The sequence below is a fragment of the Drosophila takahashii genome, chromosome 2L (assembly GCF_030179915.1).
Source record: "Drosophila takahashii strain IR98-3 E-12201 chromosome 2L, DtakHiC1v2, whole genome shotgun sequence".
In the NCBI taxonomy this organism is placed as follows: domain Eukaryota; kingdom Metazoa; phylum Arthropoda; class Insecta; order Diptera; family Drosophilidae; genus Drosophila; species Drosophila takahashii.
In genome coordinates, this window is record NC_091678.1 from 10,954,094 (window position 1) to 10,979,113 (window position 25,020).

Sequence of the window (25,020 nt, forward strand, 5' to 3'; positions counted from 1 at the left end):
GAAACCAAGTCTTGCAAGCTGAAATAAAAGCTCTTTTTCTTCTTATTAAACCCAAAGACATCATATTTAATTTAATTATTTTTCGCTTTGTTTTTCATCCATTGCGGTTTTTATTAGTTTCAAATGTGAAAGTTGACATTTAACAAAAGTCGTTAATTTAAATATATTTTAAACTGTAATTTAAATATGAAATTCTTCTATTCACGACGTTTTTCTATTTAATTCTTTGTTTTCCATAACTAGATTATTATTTTTACCATACAATGTTTGCATCTGTGCACACTCAGAAAATGAATCGCCCTGAATTTTAGAAAATCGCCTATGGATTTGCTTCACTGGCGATTTTTTTCTTTAAAATAAAAAAATTTTCTACTGGTAAAGAAAATTTTCTTCCAATTAATCAAAATTCATTAAATTCAAGAAATATTCCAGAAATATAGAAAAAAATCGCCAGTAAAGCAAATCCATAGGCGATTTTCTAAAATTTTTTTTTGAGTGCATCTGATGATTTTCAGAAATCTTAAAAAGCACTACTTAGGGAATTTTTTTCTTGGTCTTTAATTGTCTCTTGTAACAAGGTTAGAATGTTAGCCCCTTCTTCCAGTGTTATAAACAGGGGCTTTTCCGTTTCGCATTAATTCAGTGATTGGGTAGGTGCCCTGCTGGGCTGCGTCACCGGTGGGTGGACACTGCACCACATTTCCAAAGACAGGATTGGCGGTCATCAGGACAACGGCCAGAACAGCGAACAGGACAGCCTGCAGGATCAGAAAATATTAAATATTTTTTTAAATATATTGCTTTTATAATGCACTCACCAACAACTTCATTTCGGTAGATCTCCTGAATATGCGTTTTTCTCAGCTTGCATCGCATTTTATACCCCAGCGCTGCTCCTTATCTCTTTCGCTAAGGAAGCGATTATTAAAAGCTAGGTCATCTTGTTTCTCGGTAGCAAGAAAAATGCATCAACATTTCCGAAGAATCGAATTTATCAAGAATATTGTCTTTCTTGGTATTTTCTGATAAGAGAATTAAAATTATTTAAAATCGAGGGAGTACAATATACTATTTTACTCTACATGTAGACATAATAATAATTATTATAAATAATTTATTAATTTAAAAACTTAGCAAATTGGGCAAGCTCTTAAAAATAATGATATTAAAAAATATAAGATTTTAAGTTTAAGAAAATAAGGTACAACTTAGCGACTTTTAGCACATTCTTGATTTTTTATATCCAACCAACTTTTAAAAAAGATTAATACGCGCCTATTATCGATTTTTTTAGATTTCGATGACATTCTCAAAAAGTTATCTGCGTTTTTACATCTACATTACTACATATTTCCTACATCTGAAATTTAGCAAAGTCTGCAACCGTAATTGGTAAATGTCCTCGCTAGCAACGTCGACGGTTATGGGCAGTACTGTATTTGGGTTTGGCAGCACTTGTTTTATGAAAGCATCTAAAAGTATGCTACAGAAAATTATTTTGTTTTTAAAAGCAGATAAAAGTATGCTACAGAAAATATTTTGCTTTTAAAAGCAGCTAAAAGTATGTTACACAAAATGATTTTTTAAAAGTATGCAACACTTTGTTCTACAAACCCTCTCGCCCCCCTTTTTACCAATGATTTATTCATATTAACATTTTTAAATAATTATTAACCGTATTTTTTATAATATAAAACAGAATAAGTTTTGTTTTTATTAAACTCTATCATCCGCCTGGCAAATAAAAAGTGCCTTGTAAGTGCAAGGATCCACCCACATGTGGGCTTTATAGACGACCACGCAATGATTGGAATTATCGACGTATTTGGGTTCACCCGGTTCCCATTTCAAGAAAGGAGCTCGTTTGCCGGAATCCAAAGACATAAATTCACTTCTGTTGCTCGGTTCGTGGATGCCCAGCCAGTAGATGGAATTTCTATCGAGATTAGCGTTGATGGCCGCGAATTCCTCTTCACTCTGGATGATCGCAAGATGTCCGCCCACCTGGCGACACGAGTTTTCTGCACTTTTCCAATCCAGCTTAGTGTTGCTTTCGATGTCAAAGAATCTTGAGCCGATCCGCTTGAAATTCGGCGGCATGATTTTCATTTGAATTTTTGCAAGGGAGTCCAGTAAAGCTGTTTGCTGGACTTCGATCTGGCCGAGTCTTTCCTTAAGGTCCTCCGAGATGATATTCCTTAATGTTCCTTGTATGGTTTCTAGTTGACCCTTGATCCTGGCCAGATCTTCATGGGTTTCGTTCATCTTGAGAGAATCACGGGAATTCCAGAGCTCCTGGTGATTTGCTATGTGATCGATCAGGGGTTTTAGTGCGGTCATGCAGAATTCCCCGCATTGATTCGGTGGATCTTGTAATAAACACACAGAAGGCGCATTATTTGCTTGAGATCCATATCGATTTCCCGTTATTATCACGTATAAAATAATTGCTAGCTTTAACATGATTTAAATACTTTTCAAAAATTATGTAAGAATTCAGAATGCAACTGACCTGTTATGTCCTCGACTGCCTGCTTTTATACGGGAATTTTTCGATTGATAAGACAACTGATAATTCATTTTTATTCAATTATTAAATTTATAAGTACCTAGATAACCTTTTAATTTTACTTTTAACTTACTTTCCAAGAGGCTATCTGTTGAGGAAGCTTAAATGTGCGTGCAAGGTATGTTTGTATACAAACACTAAGAAGTTAATAAATTGCCCGTCTTTAATGACAGTGCTTAATACCGGATTAATTTGAAAGAGACCGCACTTGACCGACTTTTAAGATGATGCAGTCATCTTATCACTATTCGCCAAGATTGATGGAATCGTGGTTTTTTAACTTTTCTGAGAAAAATGATTTGACCAAGAACTGGGAAACACACCAATATGCGGACCGGGACCAGAAAAGTGTTTAATTTGAAAAATATTTTAATTTGTAATAATAGCGCCTCAACAATGTCCCAGGAAAATGCAATATTCCATTGTATGCACTTTATAATAGATGACATTTTTTGCTTTTCTGAAGATTTTTATACCCGTAGAGTAAAAGGGTATATTGTAGTCGTGCAAAAGTATGTAACAGCTAGAAGGAAGCGTTTCCGACCATATATATTATTGATCAGGGTCACTAGCCGAGTCGATCTAGCCATGTCCGTCTGTCCGTCTGTCCGTCTGTCCGTCTGTCTGTCTGTCCGTCTGTCCGTCTGTCCGTCTGTATGAACGCTGAGATCTCGGAAACTACAGAAGCTAGATTGAGATTTCCCACACATATTCTTGGCTTTCCTACGCAGCGCAAGTTTATTTCAGCCAGGCGCCACGCCCCCTCTAACGCCCACAATCGCCCAAAATCGCCTACTATCGATTTTAAAATGTGTCTGGCGCCCACACCTTCAAAGATTTCCGATAAGTATAAATGCACTTTTGCTGTGTATATGTATACCTATCAAAATGTAGAAGACATTTTTCAAATCGGACAATTCATTAAAAAGTTATGCGCAATCAAAAAATGTTATATATCCATCTCCCTCGCACGCCCTTTAGCTGAGTGACGGGTATTAGATAGTCGGGACACCAACCCGACTATAGCGTTCTCTCTTGTTTTTAAGTTAATTATTTTCCAGTTCCACTTAGAGGGGTCCGACTGTACAATCGTGAACTACCTGCTGCTGATTACGGTTTGGGGCCTCTCTCGCGCTCTCTCGCACTGTGGGGCTCCCTGCTTTCTCATCGATTTGTGGCTCCACTGACTTTTCTCGCTGCGCCGTGCGCTCAGATTGCTTTTCGCTCTCGTGGGTTTAACATCGCGATCCGAATCGGCGGTTTTTCGAACGACGCGTGCTTGTGTGTGCGTGCCACTTGGTTAGTTGTTGTTGCTTTGCGCTAGTCGTACGATCTAGCGTTTGTGCTCAATTCTGACTTCTAAAAACACCAACTAGCCGTTTTCCATATGTGCAACTATTTGCCTTAGAAATTAATTAAAGCAAAGGCAATGGTTAAAGTTGACTGGATGTCGGGAAAATGTGGAACGTGAATGCAGTTTCAGTGAAGTGAAATGCATGGAAAGAAGGCAGTGGAAGGGAAGGGGAGAAAGGCCAGGGGAAAGAGAAAGAGAGTGGGAGAGCGGCTCTCTTTTAGTTTGTGATTTCCAAGTGAAAAATTAATAAATTAAAATGCGGCCTAGCCTGCAATTAGATGCATGGAAAATCACTTGTTTGTTTCTCTCTCTTTCACGCTAGCATGACGCACTTTTGTAAGCGATTTTTCTGCAAAGTTCCCATAAACTGGACACTTTCCAAGGCATCAATCAAAGCTCCCATTGCATTTTCCAACTCACGCTCACTCTTTCTCTCTCTCTTTGGACTGCATTTTTGCGTCGCATTTCCTTCTTTGGCACTTTTCTTCTTCGTGGCTTTTCTTCGATATATTTTAATAGAAGCTCACTTGTTGTTGTTGTAACTACTCCTCTTTTATGTTACTTACTCCTTGTTTTTGTTGCTCGTCATATACAATTTTTTCCAATTTGTGCGCGTTGCCGCCTTCGCTTTTTTTTATACACATTTTTTTCCGCCGCTGCTGTTTTTCTGTTTTCTGTTTCTGTCTCGCCGCCGCGCTTCTATTTTTAGCAACAAGAATGGCTGTTGTTGTTGTTGCTGCCGCTCAAGTTAACTACGCTACGCTGGCAGAAACAACAACACGGCAAACTATGCGGAGCGGGAGAGCAAGTTGAAAATAAAAGAGTGTAAGCGATAAAGTTGAAGAGAGTGAACAGTACAGTGGAGCTCGGCTCAAGCTCTGTAGGAATAAATAATGATCGAGAGACCAAAAGTAAAGTTAAAAGATTTCCCTATCTTGGGAAAATCATTAATATTGTAGAATACATTTTCAAAAGAAATGTACAATAGGCGATTTAGGGTCAGCACATAACTCATACGTACTGTTGTCTTCACCAAAATATTTAATGGTAATCCAGGTGGTGTACTCTTTTAGTTATATTTTCCCAAATCTGAACTTTTATTTGAATGAAATCAATAAGTATAAATAAATAGAAATCGTAGAAGGTTTTTTTTTAGTTCCATTCTAATTGGCATACTTATCGTATGAGTAATATTTTTAACACTCACCCCTACAAGGTAATATACTGTGTTTTTGCAATTAATTCTTCTTTGATTTGTAATTTAAATAGAGGTACCACTGTACTTGACTCAGGTGATAACAATAACAGCGATGAGTGAGCGAAAAAGAGAGATTGGATCGCTGTTCTCCCAGTGACTTTCTCGGCCTTTCCTTCATTTCCCAATCTTTCGTGTTCTGCGGCTAATAGCATTTAAATTTTAATGCCCAATTTCATAGAAACGAAACGCAAGTGAAAAGACTCGAGAAAACAAAAGTGCAGGGTCTCTAAATTGATGACGAAGTTTCGTGTGCCGCCTGCATTTAATTTATACATATAAATTTTCGGTCTTAATTCTGTGCTTCCTGTGAATTAACGAGGAAACCAAAGAGAGCGCGAGCGATCAAATCAACAAGTGGAAACCGAGAAACTTTCTTTGCAAAAGCCGGCTGATCACAAAAACAACAAGAGGAGGAAAAGAGAGCGATTCTCTGGGACTTTTGTATTCGCCTCTGGAATTTCTTCACTTTTCGTCCAACATGTAAGCTCCATTTTAATATGCAATTACTGTCCGCTGTTTGTTGAACAACAGCTTATTTATTATTGTTTATTTATGGATTTATGCCGCCTACGAAATTTGCGATTGCACAATCGTTTCGGCCTTTGAATATCTTTTTTTTGCGAGGCGCCCTTAAGTCAGTTTAGTCTATATAGCCCTCTCTTTCGACTGCTATGGTACTGTCTCTGTTTTGTCCGTGCCTGGAATAATTAAGTAAGGCTCAGGGTCTTAAACCCTTTTATAATACTGGGCTATGAAAGGGATGTAAACAGATAAAGAAATACTCTACATATATTCAAGAATATTTATTATTAGATCAATACATATCTATTACTAAAAAATATAAATAAAACTGTATATACTAATATTATAACCTGTTTAATAAAACTTACATTTTTTTAGACTTGATTAGGGTAATTCAGTATGCCTTAAAAAAAGTGTTAAAAATCTATATGTAAAACTTAAAACTTAAATGGTTTAACTAATTTTTTTTTTTATTAAGTGAACTGTGAAAACATTATAATACCAAAACTTACGAATAAAAAAGTATTTAGGTTATCATCTAATAACCGTTATATTTATTTTTATGGCGAAAATGTTCTTAAGTTATAAACTTTTGAATTATTTAAAATCTATTGAGTCAATTCTGATAAAACATATGGCTTATCGAGCCTTTCTCAAGGGCACTCCAAGGATAAGAAGGGGGTTCTCTTTCTTCGTAGTTCCTTGCCAGCTCAAGTACATTTCTTTGTGTTGATTTATATTGCACATTCATAGCAAATCACTGGGAACAAAGCTCAGTTGTTGTTTTAGTTATTGGTGCTCATTTTTTCTGCTTTGTTTGCTAGTTTATTTTTAGCTTTTGTCATAAAGTTTAACAAACAAACCAACCAGGCAACAGTGAAAAATAGCTGACACTTTGTGTTATTAAAATGTGTGGTTGTTTTTAGATTTGTTTTCGCTTGTATTTATGGGTGAGGGTGTAAAGACTCGGGTTTACAACTGCGCAGATTTTGAGCGTAGAAATATATACTATGTTTATACGATGGCAATCACGATTTCTTAAAAGCGCGATCTAGAAATAACCCCTGTTTATACGACAGCCGAGAATTCATGCTTTTATTCACTCTCAGCTGATAGGGATGCCGGACCGGTAAAAATATATAATTTTTAATACCACTGATTAGAGAAATGGCCTATAAAAGGCCTTCAATTTCTAGCGATCTGGCAACGTCAATCATTTTTTACAGAGTTACCAGATTGCATATCATCAAATCACGCTTTTGGGCTGAAATCATAGTCAACTTTCGTGTGTTGCCGAATTCACGAAATGGCGTTTATACAAGCACGAATCGGCCGAAAGCGTGAAATGATAGCGTGAATTCGGCATCGTATAAACACAGTAATATATTGGTTAATTATAAGGAAATGGTTTTCTTATCGGAGGAAATTCTAGAAGTTGCACACAGTTGTCAGAAGGGGGAGAAATAAATTACAAACTTTTTTTGCTTGGCTTTAGAGGGTTTCTGTTCCTTAACGTTAAGTCGCAAAATGAAATTGGACTCCAGGTTTGAAAGGTAATATTTTCTTATCATAGCTTTAAATGATAAGTAGAGAATTGGTAAAGGGGAGCATGAAAATTACAAAGTTGCAAAGAAATAACTTTGTTGTTCGAAATCTATTTCGATATTGTTTTTACAAGGGGATTGTATTGACAAATACAAATCAAATATCTTGAAGTATGAAGATATCATCCTTAAAAAATATTTATTACTTTTTTTTTTAATTTGAAAGGTATTTGCTTTTTCTGCATCTTTATTATTATTATACCTTCAATATCATAAATCATAATTTTGAAAATCTGGTAGTAAACAACGTATTCGATTTGTTTGCCTATCCAAAAATCATTTGCCAAAACCATTTCGCCCATTTATAGCACGTAAAATAAACAGTTTGTAAAATGTTCGTATATAAGCGCTTATTCGAATTCTTTATCCCCACTACCAAAACAAATTGCGATTCTACTCGCTAAACGATTTTTGTGGCTCTTATTTCTAAGACGTGCCCCTCTTTCAGGTCGAATTTCGCGAAGCCAATTCTTGAGTAAGCTGCATATCCAATTTATGTCAAATTGACAAATTTTGAACTGTAAAACGACAAAGAAAAATGCTACGCCAATCAATTTGCGAAAAAATTAACACCAAATTGATTTTTCATCAATGGAACTTGTTTATTCAAAGAGATTTTATGAAGCAACTTTGTGCTCTTACTTAAGAGTATTTTGTCATGCTGCTCTTTGCTCTTAATGTATAATTCTCTTCCATATACACTGATCTTGAGAACAGCTGTTAATGATTTTCCTTGACATGTTTGTAAATAAATTATGGGACTCTCATTGAACTTGAAAGCTTTTCCAATAATCCATTATTGCTAAAAGTCAATGAAAATTCCTTTTTTTGGTTATTTTCATATTTCTTCCCATTGTTTCCTATCGATATATTTTATTTCTTTGTCATCACCAACAAAAAAAGCTCTTAATTCATAAGCTTTTAAAAATATTTCAAGCTCTCTCTATTTGTTTACATGAAAAAGCTGTCGGAAAATGTAACGGTTTAATGTGAAATTCGAAATATAAGAATATTGTAGATACAATTTATAAAGTAGTTTCTAAAAATTAAAATACATATTTTATTTATTTTATAAATTTAAAAAATGTATTGATTTTGTTTACAGCTCGAAAATAAATTGCATTAAGCTAGAAATAAAAAAACAAAATATGGGCGGGTCGTGTCACCACTTAATTGTTGCTGCTCTGTTACCGCCCAAATAACCTTTCCTTTCCGATTGCAGCAATTAAATAAAATATATATAATTATTACCTACGCTCACTGGCAATTCTCATGAATGCTTATCAATAGCGTCAATGTCGCCAAATACAAACAAAATCGAGTAACAACGACAACTTGAATCGGAGCAATCTAATAAAGGTAAACTGAACGGATCCTAAGGGGTGGCGAAGCTATGCGAGGGGGTAAGGAGGGTGAAACAGTTTAATATTTAGGGACATTAATTTTATATCAGTACTTCATTTTTGGACCAAAAAACGTTCACTGTATTCTTCAAGACCTAGGAATACCCCTTTCGGCGCGACACTGTCTGCCAATAAACTCAATTGACAAGGCGTTGAATTAAAAAGTGAATTATCGAAAATAATTAATTTTTTTATATAAAAATATATGTATAATACTCTTTATTATACTTTAATATTAAAGATATATTAAAAAATTATTTAATTATTTAAAGCTAAACATTTAAAATAAGAACAATAAATAAAAATTCCTGGAATATTTGAAAAGCTCCACGAATTTGTTAGGTGTTTAAAAATCTTTCATAGCACTTTTGTTGTGATTTCCAATTGAATTTACATGTAAACAATTTAATAATGTTTTGATTTCTGCTTAAATCACGTCCCACGCCAAATGATTGTTGCATGCTCAACTCAATTTCCCTGTCTACGCTTTTTCCCCCTTTTCCGTCTGTGTTGAGTTTATAATATTTCCAGTTCGGTTTTGTTTACTTCCCTCGTACTAATGTTTGTAATAAATAAATCAGTTTCCCTAAACGTTTTCCGCACCAATCTCGCACAAGTAGCACCCAACAGGCTTTTGTAATTATGACATAAAAAAGAGAACAATCAGCGAACAATTTGGCTATGTCGAAATTCGGCATGAGCTACAGGACATGATTTATTAGGTGATCTGCACTAAATCATCCAGTGAGTGCCGCCTCGAAAGTTTAAGCATAGTTTAAAATAAATTGCCTTGGGCTGTCAACACGACGTATGCGTAATATTTTAAGGCATGCAAATTAAGAATGGCATAATGTATTGAAAAAGTGTGCCAAGAGAGCAAAGAGTCACAAAATAAAATTGAAATTTGTAAGTTCCTCTTGGGTAACTAACATTATAAAAAGCGAACCAGGCGTATACGTGATATTTGTACATTTAAAATTTAATTCTTAGTCAAAATAATTATTTTTCTATACAAATAATTTTAATATAGTAACTCAATACATAAATAAAAATTCTAAACCACAAGCTTAAATATAAAACCTAACTTTAAATAGTATCAAAACTAATGTTAAATTTGTTTTTCTTTTCAAATCAAACAAAAAAATTTAACAACTTGTATTATGTGCAACTTTATTTTGAATGAATGTACTATCATTCCGATTTCAACCTGCAAATGGTGCCAATAGTAATTAAGATGTCAATTGGATATCCTTTAAATTATCGGCGAAGCTAAGCTGTCCCGAATGCCCAGGGCAGTTCATAAATATGCAAGTAGGGGATCTATGAAACGACAGTGCCGGTCGATGGTGCGTGTGCCTGGAAGTAAATACTTTCGATACTAGATGGTGTTATTATTTGTGAATTTTTTGCCCCGAAACGCTTTTCATTCTAGCATGCCAGCCAGCAATTAGATCGCCGCCAATGCAATTTTTCCGTCACAGTGTTTGTGTGCTGCTACGTTACTACTATTATTTTATTTAAACGATCCGCAAAAGCCAACGCACGAATCACAGGCGAGGCGTAGACATATTGATATGAATTTATATAAAGTTTATATAGTCGTGTGCGTGCACTCAACTGGTTTCAGCCAAATTCCGAGTTTTAATTTAAGCGACAACCACAAACGAACGACAAACGACAAGCAAACGCTTCTGGGGTTTGGTTGGGGTTCACTTCGATAACCGACGGAGCGGCGTCGGCTCGACGTCAGTCAACTACACTATCGATAGGCTTACGATCTTACGAATTACGATCGTTGCTTCCCAACACTCGCTCACAGTTCTCGAGCGGCGTTCAATCGGTCAACAACGAATGTTGTCGTTGTCGCTTAAACGCAAAAATTGATTCAACTTGTGAATTACAAAATACAAAATAAAAAATACAAAAAAAGAAACGGAAAAGTAAAACAAAGCGCGTAAGAATCAACGATTCCAACTAATTAAACAGCGGATCGGAATCTTAACGGCGATCGTGTGTGCTTGTGCGTGTGTTACACTTTGTTTTGGCTCATTAAAAGTGCAAATTGTTTACGAGAATTTTGCCAGCCTCTCAAAGGTAAAACAGCCAATTTCCTTTTACGATTCTTTTTTTTGCATCGCATCGCTCCCAGGCGGGCAATTTTCCTTACCAAGATTGTGTGAGTGTGTGTCGATGTTTTAATTAATGCCAGAGAAATAAGGAAAAAGAAGTTCTTCGAGAAGAGTTGCTCCTGAAGACAGTCATGTGACAGGCAAGGCGCTCTTCAAGTCTTTAAGAAGTGACCACCAGGCACCCAATATATAAGACCACGCAGAGAAAATGAGTTTCCTTTAAAAATAGTATAAAACATCAATTTATAAAAAATAATAATAAGTGATTGTTTATAATACCATTAAGATATAAATAATTACCACGGTATTTATCACTATGGGTAATGTTTTCTCGCAGTGCACTCAGTAGCCAACAACTGTCATAACGGATGGTATAGGGGTCTGAAAAGGGGACGGAAATTGCAGGCACTTGTTGTGGGGTCCAGAATCCAGAATTCTATCCATGGTTGTGGAGTAAGTTTCCTCCGAGGAAAATAAGAGCAACGCACAAAAAAGTGTGACGGTTGATTAGCTGGTTTGATGATCGTTTGGATCATTACGGAATGCTTTAACAACTCTATATTAAAGAGCAGTCTTTGGAGTATAAATAAAGATGTTAGAAGTTATTGCTACATTCATCGAGAATAATTCCGTTGAGTTTCATACGATTCTAAGAAGGAAAGTAATCTCAGTAATAATCACTAAAAATATGTGGGTTTATAAATTAAAAGGAATTATAATTGTAAAAAAACTATTATCATTAATTAATGACTCAATTAGGTTTGTAGCTAATTTTAAAGGGTGAAAATTGTGGAGACCTCACTGATCATCATTGTCTTAATTGAACGTATTTAATCCTTATGCCAATAATCATGATGAGTCTAATTCTTAAACAAAGCAATTTACATTTATTAATTTTTATTTTTCCACACTTTTGGATCTCTTGCCAATATTTATCCATTTTTCATTGGATTACCGCATGACTGGCAAACGTCTCAAGTAATTTGAGTGGCTTATGAGCAAAAAAAGTTTGATTAGAATTTGTTTGATCAGAGACCGCGGCTCTTACGCGTGGTTTTTTTTGTTAAGAACTTTTATGGGCTTGTAATTGTCTTATGCTTGAAAGAAACTGGAATTATCAGTCACATATGTAAACAAACTATTTTACGAGCGATTGGAACATGACAGAATGCTTTTCTAGACTAACAGAATGTATATTTTTTCATTTGACGATTTTTTATTTGTATTTTTTATTTAACTTTAATTTTCTGCTTACTCATTTTTTTCTGTTATTCATTTTCTATTTTTAACCCGAATTTTTTTAACCTGAGTAGTTTGTTACGATTTAACTAACAGCATTACGTTATTTAGAATTTCCTCAACAAAGGAAAACCCAAGTTATCGCAATCGCAACCCTTCCTCAACCTTCGGTGAGTCACCTCGAAACGGGACCAATTCCGAATTTTGCCAAACCAAGTGGAATCCAGCTGTGCGAAGGTTTTAATTGATTGAACGTGCGTTTCATACCAAACGATCCGTACGCGTTGCGCCAATTTTCGCCATACGAAATGTGGTATCCGTATCCGTAGATAGAGCTCACTTAATGCCCAACTAGCCGCCTAAATCGAGCCACTAGTCTGGCCGTATCTGAATGTCTTTCGAGTGTTATCAGGCGATCAATTGCCTTCGGCATGGCGATCGATCAACGGACGTGTCGCCTGGACTAATGAACATTTGTAAGCCAAAAATAAACGATAAACAAAACGACTGAGCTGAAAACTAGCCGCAAATTACACTGACTACATATATCTGTATGTACGATCCTCGACATTGGCTCGTTTTCGGGGGACTTAAATCACTTTGCATTGATAATATTTGTTCGCAGGGGGTCAGGTCAGTCCCAAAACAAACTTCTTGTGAAATTTACGACTTAGACTCGCGATTCAAGTTGAATTTTTATTACATTTTTATTGATTGTTTATGCAACGTAAAAAATTGAAAATAACTTGAATAATTGCACGCCAGCGGCGTAAATGGAATCGAATCGAATGGAGTGAAATGGAATGAATTCCCCCGGAGAATCAATTTAAGTATGTTTGTATGTCTACTAGAAATCCGGTGAATTCTTGTTTCAATTTGGTGCTGCTTCTTGTGAGTTTGTTTGTTCGCATTTTGAGGAAGCGCCGGGCACTCGCCAGTAATTGAAACCTATAATTATAGCAGTCTCGGAACATATATTTCTGTATACAGAAGATGGCGTTCCCAAATACGGTTGACATAACTCTCAATTGATGTCTCAATTCGAGGGAAAGATCGGATCGTCATTGGGCCTGACTAACCGCTTAATTATGTTTAAATGTTTAAATGATTCGAATGCGGCGCATTTTTGGCATGCCCATTAAGTTGATGTTGCTATTTGTTGCTGCCGGTGTTTAACATGCTGTCTCCGCCTGTCACTCTCTATGCCTGTCTCTTTTGCCCCGCCCTGCTGCCGTCTCTCTCTCTGATTGACAGCCGGGACATTCGGAATATTTGTTCGGGATCTCCTGATGATCGCAAATGTCACTTTTGATTAGCAATCGTCGACGATGATCACAATTTGCCAAGGGGGCAAGCTGAAAGTTGAAGAAAAGCGATTTAAATGTTGATCATTGGAATTGACTTTGATGGATCGAAGAATTCAAGGATACAAGTTGTCGGAATTAAGTGGGTTTCAGGAGTACATATTTTTGAAAGGCTGGTAGTTTAGTGATAGTAATATTATTCTTCAAAATTAATCGTATACCTCTGAAAAAATCCATAGGATTTTTAATACAGAAATATATGAAGCATACTTCAAGAGACCAATATAAATGTTTTTAAATTTCCTTATAATCCTTATTAAACCACATTCTCTAATTTATTAGGAAACTTTACACCATTAAAATATATTTATTGTATAAGGAAGGTGACCATATACATTTACTCCACTTCTCAGCAAGATAAATCGAGCTCACTTAACTCAACACTTTAACAGCAGTCAAATATCTCCAAGATATCAATCTCTTTTCTTGCAAAAAATATCAGTTGATATCGATCTATGTAAATTTGTTGGCCAACAGCTTTAATTGTTGAGTATTCACAACCAGTATCGTTATCTGCGATCATAATGACACACTAATTGCGCTATCTTCCATCGTGAGTTGTTGGAGACTCGCAATTTTGCATGGTCAGTCACGCCGAACAGCAGAACTTCCCTAAATGGTCAGCAATACGATACGACGAGGAGACCTCCCTGCAATTACTCATTATGTATATTTAAATACTCATATTATATAGTTATATTCTCTGCAGGCAGATGTGTTTGACTCGGCTTTGGCCTGTTATCACAGGCATGAATGAACTCACGATCGATCGATGTTAATACCCTCCACCCAAACCGAGTTGACATTTGAAAGATTTCGAGTTTCGCGCTGTCGTTTAATAAATGTTTTCATAATACTAATTAAAATTAAACGAGAACCTGTTGGCCAGAGTTGCCACCAAAGCGAGTGGAATCATTTAAATTACAATAAAAGCATAAAATCGTTTGAAATATTACGTATACGCCTCGGAAGAGACCCCCCGTCCGCCTGTTTGTCTGTCTGTTGCTTATTTATGCGCCCGAGATGGAAACAAATTGCAATCGTAATTGCGCTTAAGTGGCCCAAAAGCTGCCTCCGATCACGAGCAGCGAATTCATTGAAAACCCATGGAACGGACAGACACAAAAATATGTGGGGAAGTACGAAGATGATTTTGAGTGGCCCGTCAATTGTGTTCTATAAATAAATGTACCCACAGACAATTCCTTCCTCAATTGTCTCAATTTGTTGTGTCAGTTTTCACTATTTCGGTGTGGATCGAGAATTGCATTTGGCAAATTTGCGGGTAATTACAGATCGGTAATTGCCCGCACTTTGAGGGCATCCGTCTGAAGTTCCAGCCCATTCAGCTCCCCCGCCTCAATGTCGATTTCGCATTGTTTATGGAGTGTCGGAACGGTGTATAAATATCACGGAATACAAATGGCACATTAATCCGCTGTGCGATCATTAACATGCTAATGCCCGTCTAAAACGATCGTTTTCGTTGTAATCGAAGTCAAGTGTCTTGCGAATTCTCAAAACCCACTTGGATGAGCCCAGAATCAAGGTGGCGAGCTACTTGAACAAATGATCGTTGATGTTCGGGAGAACTATCGTGATTTAAACAAGTTTTTAAACGGATCTGTTTTTTTTGGCACACATATTAAGCGATCATCATTTGTATACCTATAAAATTTGTTTATATCTTCATAAAATTAATTGGGCAAAAAGTTAGTTTTCACGTTAGGTATAAGTCAAATGTCTTGACTTGAAGAATCCATAAGTAATAGCCAGATTATTATTTTATTATGTTCCTTATCTTAACGGACCAAATATCTTTATGATTGGATTTTATGCATACTTACTTGATCGTTAATACTAAATATTTATTATTTAAATAAAGTACTATGAGAGATACAAAAATTCGAATACAATTTTATAGTGTCATTTTACAAGTGGATCTTGTTCGACAGCATTTTAAAATTTCCTGTTATGTTTAACCGCAAATAATTTTGGTGGCTGATCTTTAATTTCCCCACTCCTTACCCAAGTGATCTTCCCACTTGCGAATTTCGGCTGCTTTTTCTATGTTCCGCTTTATATTCGCACACTTAGTGGAAACCGAAACCCGCCACACTTGTTTATAGGGTTTCTGTGTGTTTTGTTTATAAGTTGGCCAGGCCATGTTTAACTTTGGCTGGATTTATTTTTAGCCCCGCTCATTCCACTTGAATTATTGTCTAAACGTGTCCGAAAACAATAGCAAAGCCAACACACAAAAAAGTAAATATAAAAAAAATGTGCCAGCTTGGTTTTTGGGAATTTGAAATTCTTTCACAAAGCGTCGACAATTTGTCGTGCCGTGTGTTATCTTGAAGGGCTTAAGGCGCGTCGCTCACCCAAATAAAAAAAACGGCGAAGACATTGTCAAGTTGTCCAACAAGTTGTGTATCCAAGGGAAATGATAACCGCATTTTATTTTGATACTGTGATAATTGTTGCCAGCCATGGGAATTGGCGGTAAAGAATATGTACACTTGGGGAAAAGTTTTAATTTATGGTTTTTGTGAATTTATTTATAATGAGCTTAAGAAGAAATTATTTTATTTTCAAGACTCTATTCTAACAATGGTTCAATCTGAATTGTATACAAAAAATATAGTTTCTAATAATTTTTTTTCTGTTGTGGTGTTAAATTTTCTCTTGGTGTAAAAGCTTTGTTTTCTTTGTGGAGAATTCCCCTGCATAAATTGTTCATTCAGCAATCGTGTTAACCCATCGATCGTAAATCAGTTCAGTTCAACTGATTAGCCTGCGATTAGATTCCATAACAACCTGATTGACACTCTTACTCAAAGTGATTCATGTTTACAATATTACTATAATAATTATAATATTTATTATTTTATTTGTTTATTTGTTTATCAACTTTTTGGCTTTTTATTTTTCCAGGGCTCCTAACGATTGGGTGAGTGAGTTTTCCGTGGCGGCTGTTGATCAGGAAAGCCGCCTGGATGCGTTTCTGCTTTGATCGGCTGTGCTTCGCAACCAAGCGGCCAGCCCAAAACTCCAATAGCAATGCACCCCATTGCACCACAGTAGATGCACCACCAACAGTAGCGGATGTCGATGCAGCCACTGCTTCACAGACAGCACAACAACAGCAACAGCAGCCAGCAGTTAGTAATCTGTTCTACGCCGAGTACCAGAAGCTGCAGCCGGCGATAATCGATCGGGACTGGGAACGGGACAGAGATACAGATACGAGGAGCGAGGCCAAGCCACCGGACATTATAGAGCACATAGAACCCGTAGAGCAGCAAATACAGATAGAGATACCTCCTCCTCAGACACAGATACAGCTACAGATACAGCAGCAGCAGCGCTATCGCCGGCATAGCAGTGCCGAAGATCGAAATCTGAACACGAAGAGAACCGATTCGAATACTACGGAGGCGATACGAAAAGCAGCCAGTATGCAGCAGGAGCCGAACGCCAACTATCAGTTCCCAACCGACTTGGGTCTGGTGAGCATCGTCAATAATAATAACACAAACACCCACCCGAGTGGATCTAGCAATAGCAACAATAATAACAATAACAATCTGGTGGGTGGAATTGTGACCTTGCCGTCGGCTGGTGGTCTCATAGGTCTGGAGCATACGGCGTCTGGTTTGCGGCTGATACCAGCACCACCTACCCACTCGGAAGTGCTGACCCACACGCTGATCTACGGAACGCCGCCCTCGGGGGCCCAGCAATTGCACCAGGATCCGAGGAGTCTACTGCACCAACAGGAGCTGCAATTGCAGCAGCGTTATCAGCAGTTGCAGCAGCTTCAGGCTCAGACCCAGGGTCTGTACACCAGCCAAGGAAGTCCGGTTCTGTACCATCAACCCAGTCCCGGATCGAGTCAACCGGTAGCGATACCCGGAGCCAGCTGCCATTCGCCCACGCAACTGCAGCCGCCCACCACGTTGAACCTCCAGCAGCAGATGCAGAGTCTGAGGATCTCGGGATGTCCGCCCGGCGGTTCGGGTGGATCGGCCACATCCTCGCCGGTGGGTCTGGTGGACCCGAACTTCATAATGAGCAACTATGTGGCTGCGTCGCCGCAGGAGGAGCGTTTCATTCAGATCATTCAGGCCAAGGAGCTCAAGATACAGGAAATGCAAAGAGCCCTGCAGTTTAAGGACAACGAGATAGCAGAGCTCAAATCGCACTTGGACAAATTCCAGAGTGTCTTCCCCTTCAGCCGGAGCAGTGCGGCAGGATGTGCGGGAACAGGATCCGGTTCGGGATCGGGAGCGGGAGGAAGTGGAGGAGCAAGTGGACCCAGCACCGCCACAGGTGCCACCCGCAAGTCGGGTCAGAATTTCCAGAGGCAGAGGGCCCTGGGTATCTCCGCGGAACCTCAGAGCGAGTCCTCACTGCTGCTCGAGCACGTCAGCTTTCCCAAATACGACAAGGATGAGCGGTGAGTTGAAAAGAATATTCTTCAACAATATTTGAATATATTTTTTGTGGGATTATAATAGGATAATTTTTCTAAAAGCCTTTCTTACTATTTTTGCCCACCAAATGATTTATTTTCCCTGTGTAAAAGATATCTTTATTGTCATTTGTCTGGATTGCAACTTTTACATTATGATTTTAAAAATTTATAAATTTTTTGGTCATTATTATTCCCATTTTGATTTTATTATTGTTTACTCCAAGAGAGAAGTTTGACTGTAGTTATAGAATTCAAAAAAGTTTGGCTTTCCGAGCAAAATCAGTTGAACCTAATCGCTGTGCTCAGATTAGCCCTGCATTATGTGTCGATCCGGGGTATACGGATGTACATATAGTCGAGGCGATAACGATCGGCATCGGCGTCACTGCGGCGATTTTAATCAAGTATTGGGAGCAGCGCCCTGTCGCCTGTCGTCGATTGCTTGTGTCGCCTGCCACAAAATGCGTTTATTAAAATTGAGTTGGGGTGACAGGCGTGGCTGCACCACCCCCACCCTCTTACCACCCTGCCTAATGGCCTTGGACAGTGTCAGTACTCGGATATAAAAATCTGTATGAATATAGTAGCCACATATATGAGTTGCGGCCCACAAAGAGGCTGCCAATTGGCAGCCAACTCACGCTACATTGCGTCACATTTGGTTCATTCTATGGGGGATTTTTTAGACACTCTTTTTTTGTTCATGCAAAATTCGTTGCAGTTTCTATGGAATATATACCTAAATAATTAAAAGAGTGTAAAATTAAATCTGTGAAAATGCGTGGGCGGATCTGTCGGCTCTGCGATTTTCACACTTTTTGCTGCCCACTGGAAGTCGTTGCTCTTGGCCAGCTTTCCCCACTTTGTCTGCTGAAAAACATAGGCAAACATAAATATTTATTCTTTGGCTATGTGGCGATGTTTCCTGAATGCTTTTCAATAATACGCCGGGGCATGTGCGATCACAGATCATTTAAATGGTGACACGCGCTGTCGAAAAATTGCCGATTCACATATTCTACTAATTTTTATTACTTTTTTGTGGGTTATAATTTAATTTTATAATGTTTTGCAAGATATCGGGAGATCCCATTTTTTATGCGGCAAAATTCCAAGATATTCTTTCTGTTGTTGAGGATCAGCCAAAAAAATTTATTTAAATTATAATCGCCGTTGGCGTAAACAAACAGATTCCTATTTCCGATTTCGAATATATTTTTTTATAGAAAGTGGAAAACTTTTAGATAAAATTAGGAAAACATTTTCAGGTACTTCTAAAAATAACAATACTTTTGTGCGATTTTTGTTGTTTATTTTTTATGTAAACAAGACATTAATTTTAGAAAATTAAAAAAAGTTTTATTATTATTAAAGGGGTTTAGGTTCTGAATTATTAAGCAAAGCTGCAATAATACATGTAATCTCAAAGAACTCGATGTCATAAAATATTGATACGTTAAGTTTTCATATTTATTTTATTTTTCATACAGCTGGTGTAGTTTAATCTGAATCGGACGCTAAGTAATGCTGCAAATTTGTTTAAATCGGCCATTTTTATGACCCAAAGTTGTTGACACAATCACAAAAAATCACCGGCAAATTCGCAAAATTCAATTGCAATTCAAACATTTTAATGGTCGGCGAATATAGCCAAAATTAAGTGGCGAGAAGGGGGGCAATAAAGTCTGGAGCTTGGAGCCAGCCAATTGAGGTCCATTTTATCTCTGACCAAAATCTGTGCCGACGGCGACGCATGTGTGTGCAACAGGACATTTTTTGACACTTGCATGGCATAAATCAAAAGCGCCGTAGGCCTCCAACTCTGCTATATATATACATATATATGCGTTAAATCTATGGGATCGGGATTGAGACTGAGGTTGGTCAGTACTCCGTACTTTTGTGGCCATTTACACCGCGCAACTGTCGCTTGCTGGCTTTCAACGGGGCCATCTAATAAATAATGCCAGAAAATTGTGCGAAATTGCCTTCTCAGTGGAGTTTCTAGGGGGGTGGTGTCACGGGGGCAGTGGCGTGTACTAGCAGGGGGTCTATTCAGAACTTGCTGGACATGCTGCACATACTCGTACATGTGTCCACGGTCAAGATGACAAAATGAAAGAGTTTGTGGGTCAGGCAGTAAATGCATAATTATAGTAATGTTCTTGTAGTTCAATTTAAGTTCAGAGAAAGATTGCCAAAATTAAATTGACTATTTTAAAATAATATTTACAATTTTTTTTTTATATTTTTAGCCGTTACTCGTAGAGTAAAAGGGTATATTGTATTCGTGCAAAAGTATGTAATAGCTAGAAGGAAGCGTTTCCGACCCCATAAAGTATATATATTCTTGATCAGGGTCACTAGCCGAGTCGATCTAGCCATGTCGGTCTGTCCGTCTGTCTGTCTGTCCGTCCGTATGAACGCTGAGATCTCGGAAACTACAAAAGCTAGAGGGTTAAGATTTTCCACACATATTCTTGGGCCTTCTACGCAGCGCAAGTTTATTTTAGCCGAGCGCCACGCCCCCTCTAACGCCCACAATCGCCCACTAACGATTTTAAAATGTGTCCTGCGCCCACATCTTTAAAGATTTCCGAGAAGTATAAATGCAATTTTGTTGTGTATATTTATACCTATCGATTTTTCAAATCGGACCATTCATTTAAAAGTTATACGCAATCAAAATTTATATATCTATCTCCCTCGCACTACCTTTAGCTGAGGCTCGAATATTAGATAGTCGGGACACCAACCCGAGTACAGCGTTCGCACTCCCTTTAGCTGAGTGACGGGTATTAGATAGTCGGGACACCAACCCGACTATAGCGTTCTCCCTTGTTTTGATTTATATTAATATTAATATTAATAGAATATATAAATCAAAATGATAAATTACGATTGGTAGGTATTTGAAATAAATCAGCAAATTGTCTAATAGATATAAAACAAGGTAATAAGTCTTGAAAAGTATTTTAAATTCATAACTTAATTATCTACTAAGATATAATTCAAAATAATGATTTATGAATAGTATTCTCAATTAGTTATTTAAATTCCAATAATGGTTTACCATAAACATAGGTAAGTGATTAAATCCTATTGATTCTTATCACGTATACCAAAACTTCAATCAATTATTATGCACTTACAACAGTAGCTAACTGCTAACTATTATTTAATTTGTTCAACAACGTCAAATTGTCTTTCAATTTTTCTTTTCACTTGGCCAAACTCTCGATATATCTCCTCCCCTTCGACGTACATGCATTGATTGCCATTTTATAGACGCTGAAAACCACCTCACACATGGGCATAGATATAGAGTCTACCAAAACTCAAGCCCCACCCAAATAGCTCACTTTGCGGTTGGTTTGTCGCTTCCATTGGCGCTGACTTCTATACGCAATTTCCATTTTCAATTCCCTGGCCGAGACGCCAGTTCATTTTTATTGTCAACTGCTCTTAGCCGCTAAGTATTTGCACTTTCAATTCGGTTTGCCAGTTTTGCCAGCGAGTCGCAAATTGAACGCACCCGCAACTGATGGAAGATCGGGGATCTGAAAGAGATCTCTCTGGGGACAGGCTCTGCGTATTTCCTAAGGTGCAGCCAATTTCGTTTCATTTGCCTTATGCCTTGGCACACATTTCAAATTCAATTTACGCACAAATATAGCCATATGAATGGTTATAGCTTCCGACAACTGGAACGCTCAAGCGATACGGCCCGTAGGTCTAATTGAAGCTATTAATTGTTTTGGCTCGTACACGCATGTGGCACCACTGGCACCACTTGCACCACCGCCATTGTGATTGTGCCACAAATGTGCGTGGTGCTGCAGCCAAAGAAAATGTTAATTTAGGCATATAAAAAGTGCTCCGCTGGCAAAACCCCACGGGGCAAACACCACAGAGCGACCCACCACCTCGGGACACTCGTCTACACTTGAAAAAAATTAATAATTTGTTTAATTAGTTATGATTATAATTCTATAATTATAGAAAAATGTGTAACGAATTATATTAAGGTCATTAATTAACATTTTATCGTGTAAAAAAAAGGACTTTATTTATTAGTTTTAAATATCTTTTTACGACAAAGATTCTATTTTTCGGAAAGTGTGCGCCTCCTTCTTCTTTAGTTTTAACTCCATTAGGAAAACTCGTTTCGATTTGTGGGGCGCTGAAATATAATACTTTACCATGCCAAAAAACTACCCATGTTATTACAGATTGTCGCTTCCTAGACCCACTTGGTCGTGACCAGGGTATCGATTAGACATGAGTTTTTTCTCTTTTTTTCTGCATTTCATTATTTTTTATTAAATTTTAATTGTGAGTGTTATGTGGTGTACCCGAAAATACCGCAAAGATACATGAATAGCCGCCAAACGGGCGCCACAGGTGTCGGAGTCTGGGCGCAGTTGTCCGTTTCGACCAAAAGTCCCCACTCCACTGAGCCAAGCCAACTCATCACCACATTTCGGGGCAATCAGGTAGCTGCAGGTTTCTCCCAACTCAGATTGCTGCCAAAAACGAGGCTTACAAATTGGCCCCCAACCCCATCGACGACAGCCATGTGCAACGCCTTCGTGATTAACTTGATCATTGGGCCGAGATCAGATAGGTGGGACCATTTTGTCGGAGTAGATCTGAAAAGAATTTTTGGAATTTTGTAAAAAAAAGTTTTTTTTTAATATTTTTAAAATATTTTGATTTATATGTGTCATTCCCTGCATCTTAAATGTTTAAAAATTCTCTAAGATCTTTTGAAATAAATGAAATCCCAATTTATTATTAGTAATTCATATAAAAGAGCTATGTTGGCATTCTTTAGTTTTTTTTAAATCATACAAAATGTTGGCCACACTACCATTTGCCTGACTGGCTTTAATTAATCACCAGAGTTCAGCTCTGGCTTCCAATTTTATCCGATCCACTGCTTCTATTCCCATTACTGTTTCTCTGGCCCGGGCCAGTTGTCAAGTTCGCTGACAGATAAAGTCATTTGACATTTACAGGCATTGCCGACATGGCATAGCATGGCATGGTCCATGGATATGGATATGGATCCCCACTCCCCCAAAAGTAACCAATCTACCCCCACTCCCAAAGCCGAAGCATACAATTTTCAAATTTGTATTAATTTCATATCGGTCGATTGCGCGCATGCCAACATCCATCGATATTGGGCTTCAAAAAAATATAGTTAAAATGCCGCAAAATTTTGGTGGTACAACTTGTTGCCCGGCTTGTAAGCCAAACTGGCCAACCAGATAAAACGATTTATATGTGTCGGTCGGAAAATTAATTGGACTCTTGCCTTTGCTCATTTCATTGACAGTCTCTTGCCATTTTTAATATCCACAACTAATTGCATTTATCTATCGTTTTGTGCAGCTCCCGAGAACTTATCAAGGCTGCCATTCTGGATAATGATTTCATGAAGAACCTGGATTTGACGCAAATACGAGAGATCGTCGATTGCATGTACCCGGTTAAATATCCAGCCAAGAATCTGATCATCAAGGAGGGCGATGTCGGGAGCATTGTTTATGTCATGGAAGGTGAGTTGAAACTTAAAATATTTAAGGCTTCAATTTTATTTAGTTAGGGAGATTTTTTAATTTAATCGGAAAAGAGTTTAAATGTATAATTTAGGAAACTAATAAATTAGTTTAGACCTAACATTGTTATTAGTACATAGTATTTCCCATCCAAGTTCAACGATGCTTTCCAGATACAATATCTTTTATACATCTCGTATGCGATATAAATATCGTAAATTCAGCCGAAAAGTATGTTAAGAAAAGTTTGTTAACTGCAATCAAAATCGTGTAAGATGCATGTAAAATTTGTATTTTATATTCTTGATGTCCTCAAGTTACCTTATTTATTTATAGCAGGAGTGGAATTAATCACTAAATATTATTTTATTTTAGATTTAATTACAATTTTTTGAATTTAAGTTTTTTGTCCCCTTATTTTGTAACCCCTTTTGACTGTAGGTGCCTATGTATTTAATGTACATTATTGATAACTGTTTTCCAGGGATTCGCGACCACCTCTTTCTCTGTTTACCCATATTTTGTCTGTATCCCTCCAAATACCTAATATATGCGTTCACCTTGCCCCGCCAAGATCGTGCAACTAGTTGCCGCAGATAAGCACCAACTCCTTCAGTTTGGCAAGCTGCACGTGTGTTATTTGGCCAGATGCGGAATACCTAAGTTGTGGGCTGGGATTGGAGCTCGGTCTGAAAAATACAAAGGGGTCTTCGGGGGTCCTGAGGGGGGACGACGACTGTGTCACACCCACGCCACCAGAAGAAGAGAAGTTCAGAGTCTCGCCTTGCAGCGAAATGTCAGCAGCCGACTGTCGACTCGAACGAACAATGCCCGAGAAGCGGGTTTTCCTTTCAATTTTCGCTTAGCATTTTGTTTAATAGTTTCTTGCACGTTTTTCTGCGTCTTGCAACCATTTTTATTTCATTTCTGGGTGTGCTCCGGGCCTTTTGACTCGAGCTTCGTGGCTAATTGTTGGCTTAAATATTTGCTCGAACTGGGCTCGGTTTCGCCTGAGTTCTGTGCTTGAATACCTTTCGCGTGTTAATTTAGTCGCCGACTTAATTTACGTACTAACATTAACATTAGCATTTTAATTGCAGCCCGACGGGTGAAGATTATGCCTCGCACAAAAGTAATAATAATGATTATAATCAGGAGCCGAATTATGTATTCGCAAGTGGCAAGATGAATTGAAAGAGAGGATGCTTCCTCAATCTTGCAACATCATCGTCTGGGATTTTCGCTTCCTTAACCTGAAGCACCAATGTCCGCTACTCGAAACCGATGAACAGATGTCACGGCATCTGTCCATATATCATATAGTCTCGTGCATATGATACTTTAAAGAGAGAAGTTCAGAGAGGGAAATTGCATACGATTGAAAAGTCCCGAACAGCAGATGTTTAAGAGATTTGCAAGGTTTCGGCCTTGCTGATTATCGCAATGCCCTGAAAATGCTCTCAAAATAGGGGAAATAAAGAAAACACAAATATTTTCAAGATGATAAATTTAAAGATTATACCCTGTTATCAAT

The 25,020-nt window shown here is 37.7% G+C and overlaps 3 protein-coding genes across 5 annotated transcripts in view; 1 reads left to right on the forward strand and 2 right to left on the reverse strand.

Annotated features, from left to right (window-relative positions):
• Window positions 1-587: 587 nt before the first annotated feature.
• Window positions 588-830, reverse strand: LOC123003254 (uncharacterized). The gene is made up of 2 exons (XM_044395229.1): window positions 819-830; window positions 588-758 (listed from the first exon to the last, which is right to left on the reverse strand). Exons 1-2 carry the CDS (start codon window positions 828-830, stop codon window positions 588-590), a joined length of 183 nt encoding a protein of 60 aa, XP_044251164.1.
• An 886-nt stretch (window positions 831-1,716) lies between these two features.
• On the reverse strand, window positions 1,717-4,493 carry LOC108061209 (accessory gland protein Acp29AB-like). The gene is made up of 2 exons (XM_017147292.3): window positions 4,490-4,493; window positions 1,717-2,369 (listed from the first exon to the last, which is right to left on the reverse strand). The coding sequence occupies exon 2, from the start codon at window positions 2,338-2,340 to the stop codon at window positions 1,717-1,719; it is 624 nt and encodes a 207-aa protein (XP_017002781.2). The 5' UTR covers window positions 2,341-2,369; window positions 4,490-4,493.
• The window catches only part of for (cGMP-dependent protein kinase for), a 34,299-nt gene continuing 13,059 nt past the window's right edge, over window positions 3,781-25,020 (forward strand). Inside the window, exons 1-4 of one of the 3 annotated variants that reach the window (XM_017147369.3) lie at window positions 3,781-3,868; window positions 5,360-5,661; window positions 16,377-17,901; window positions 23,320-23,486. In XM_017147369.3, coding sequence (XP_017002858.2) covers window positions 16,439-17,901; window positions 23,320-23,486 — 1,630 coding nt within the window. In that variant the 5' untranslated portion in view covers window positions 3,781-3,868; window positions 5,360-5,661; window positions 16,377-16,438. Of the gene's footprint in view, window positions 3,869-5,357; window positions 5,662-10,557; window positions 10,805-16,376; window positions 17,902-23,319; window positions 23,487-25,020 lie in introns of those variants that run through there. The other 2 variants (XM_044395167.2, XM_017147370.3) reach the window with 2 other exon arrangements.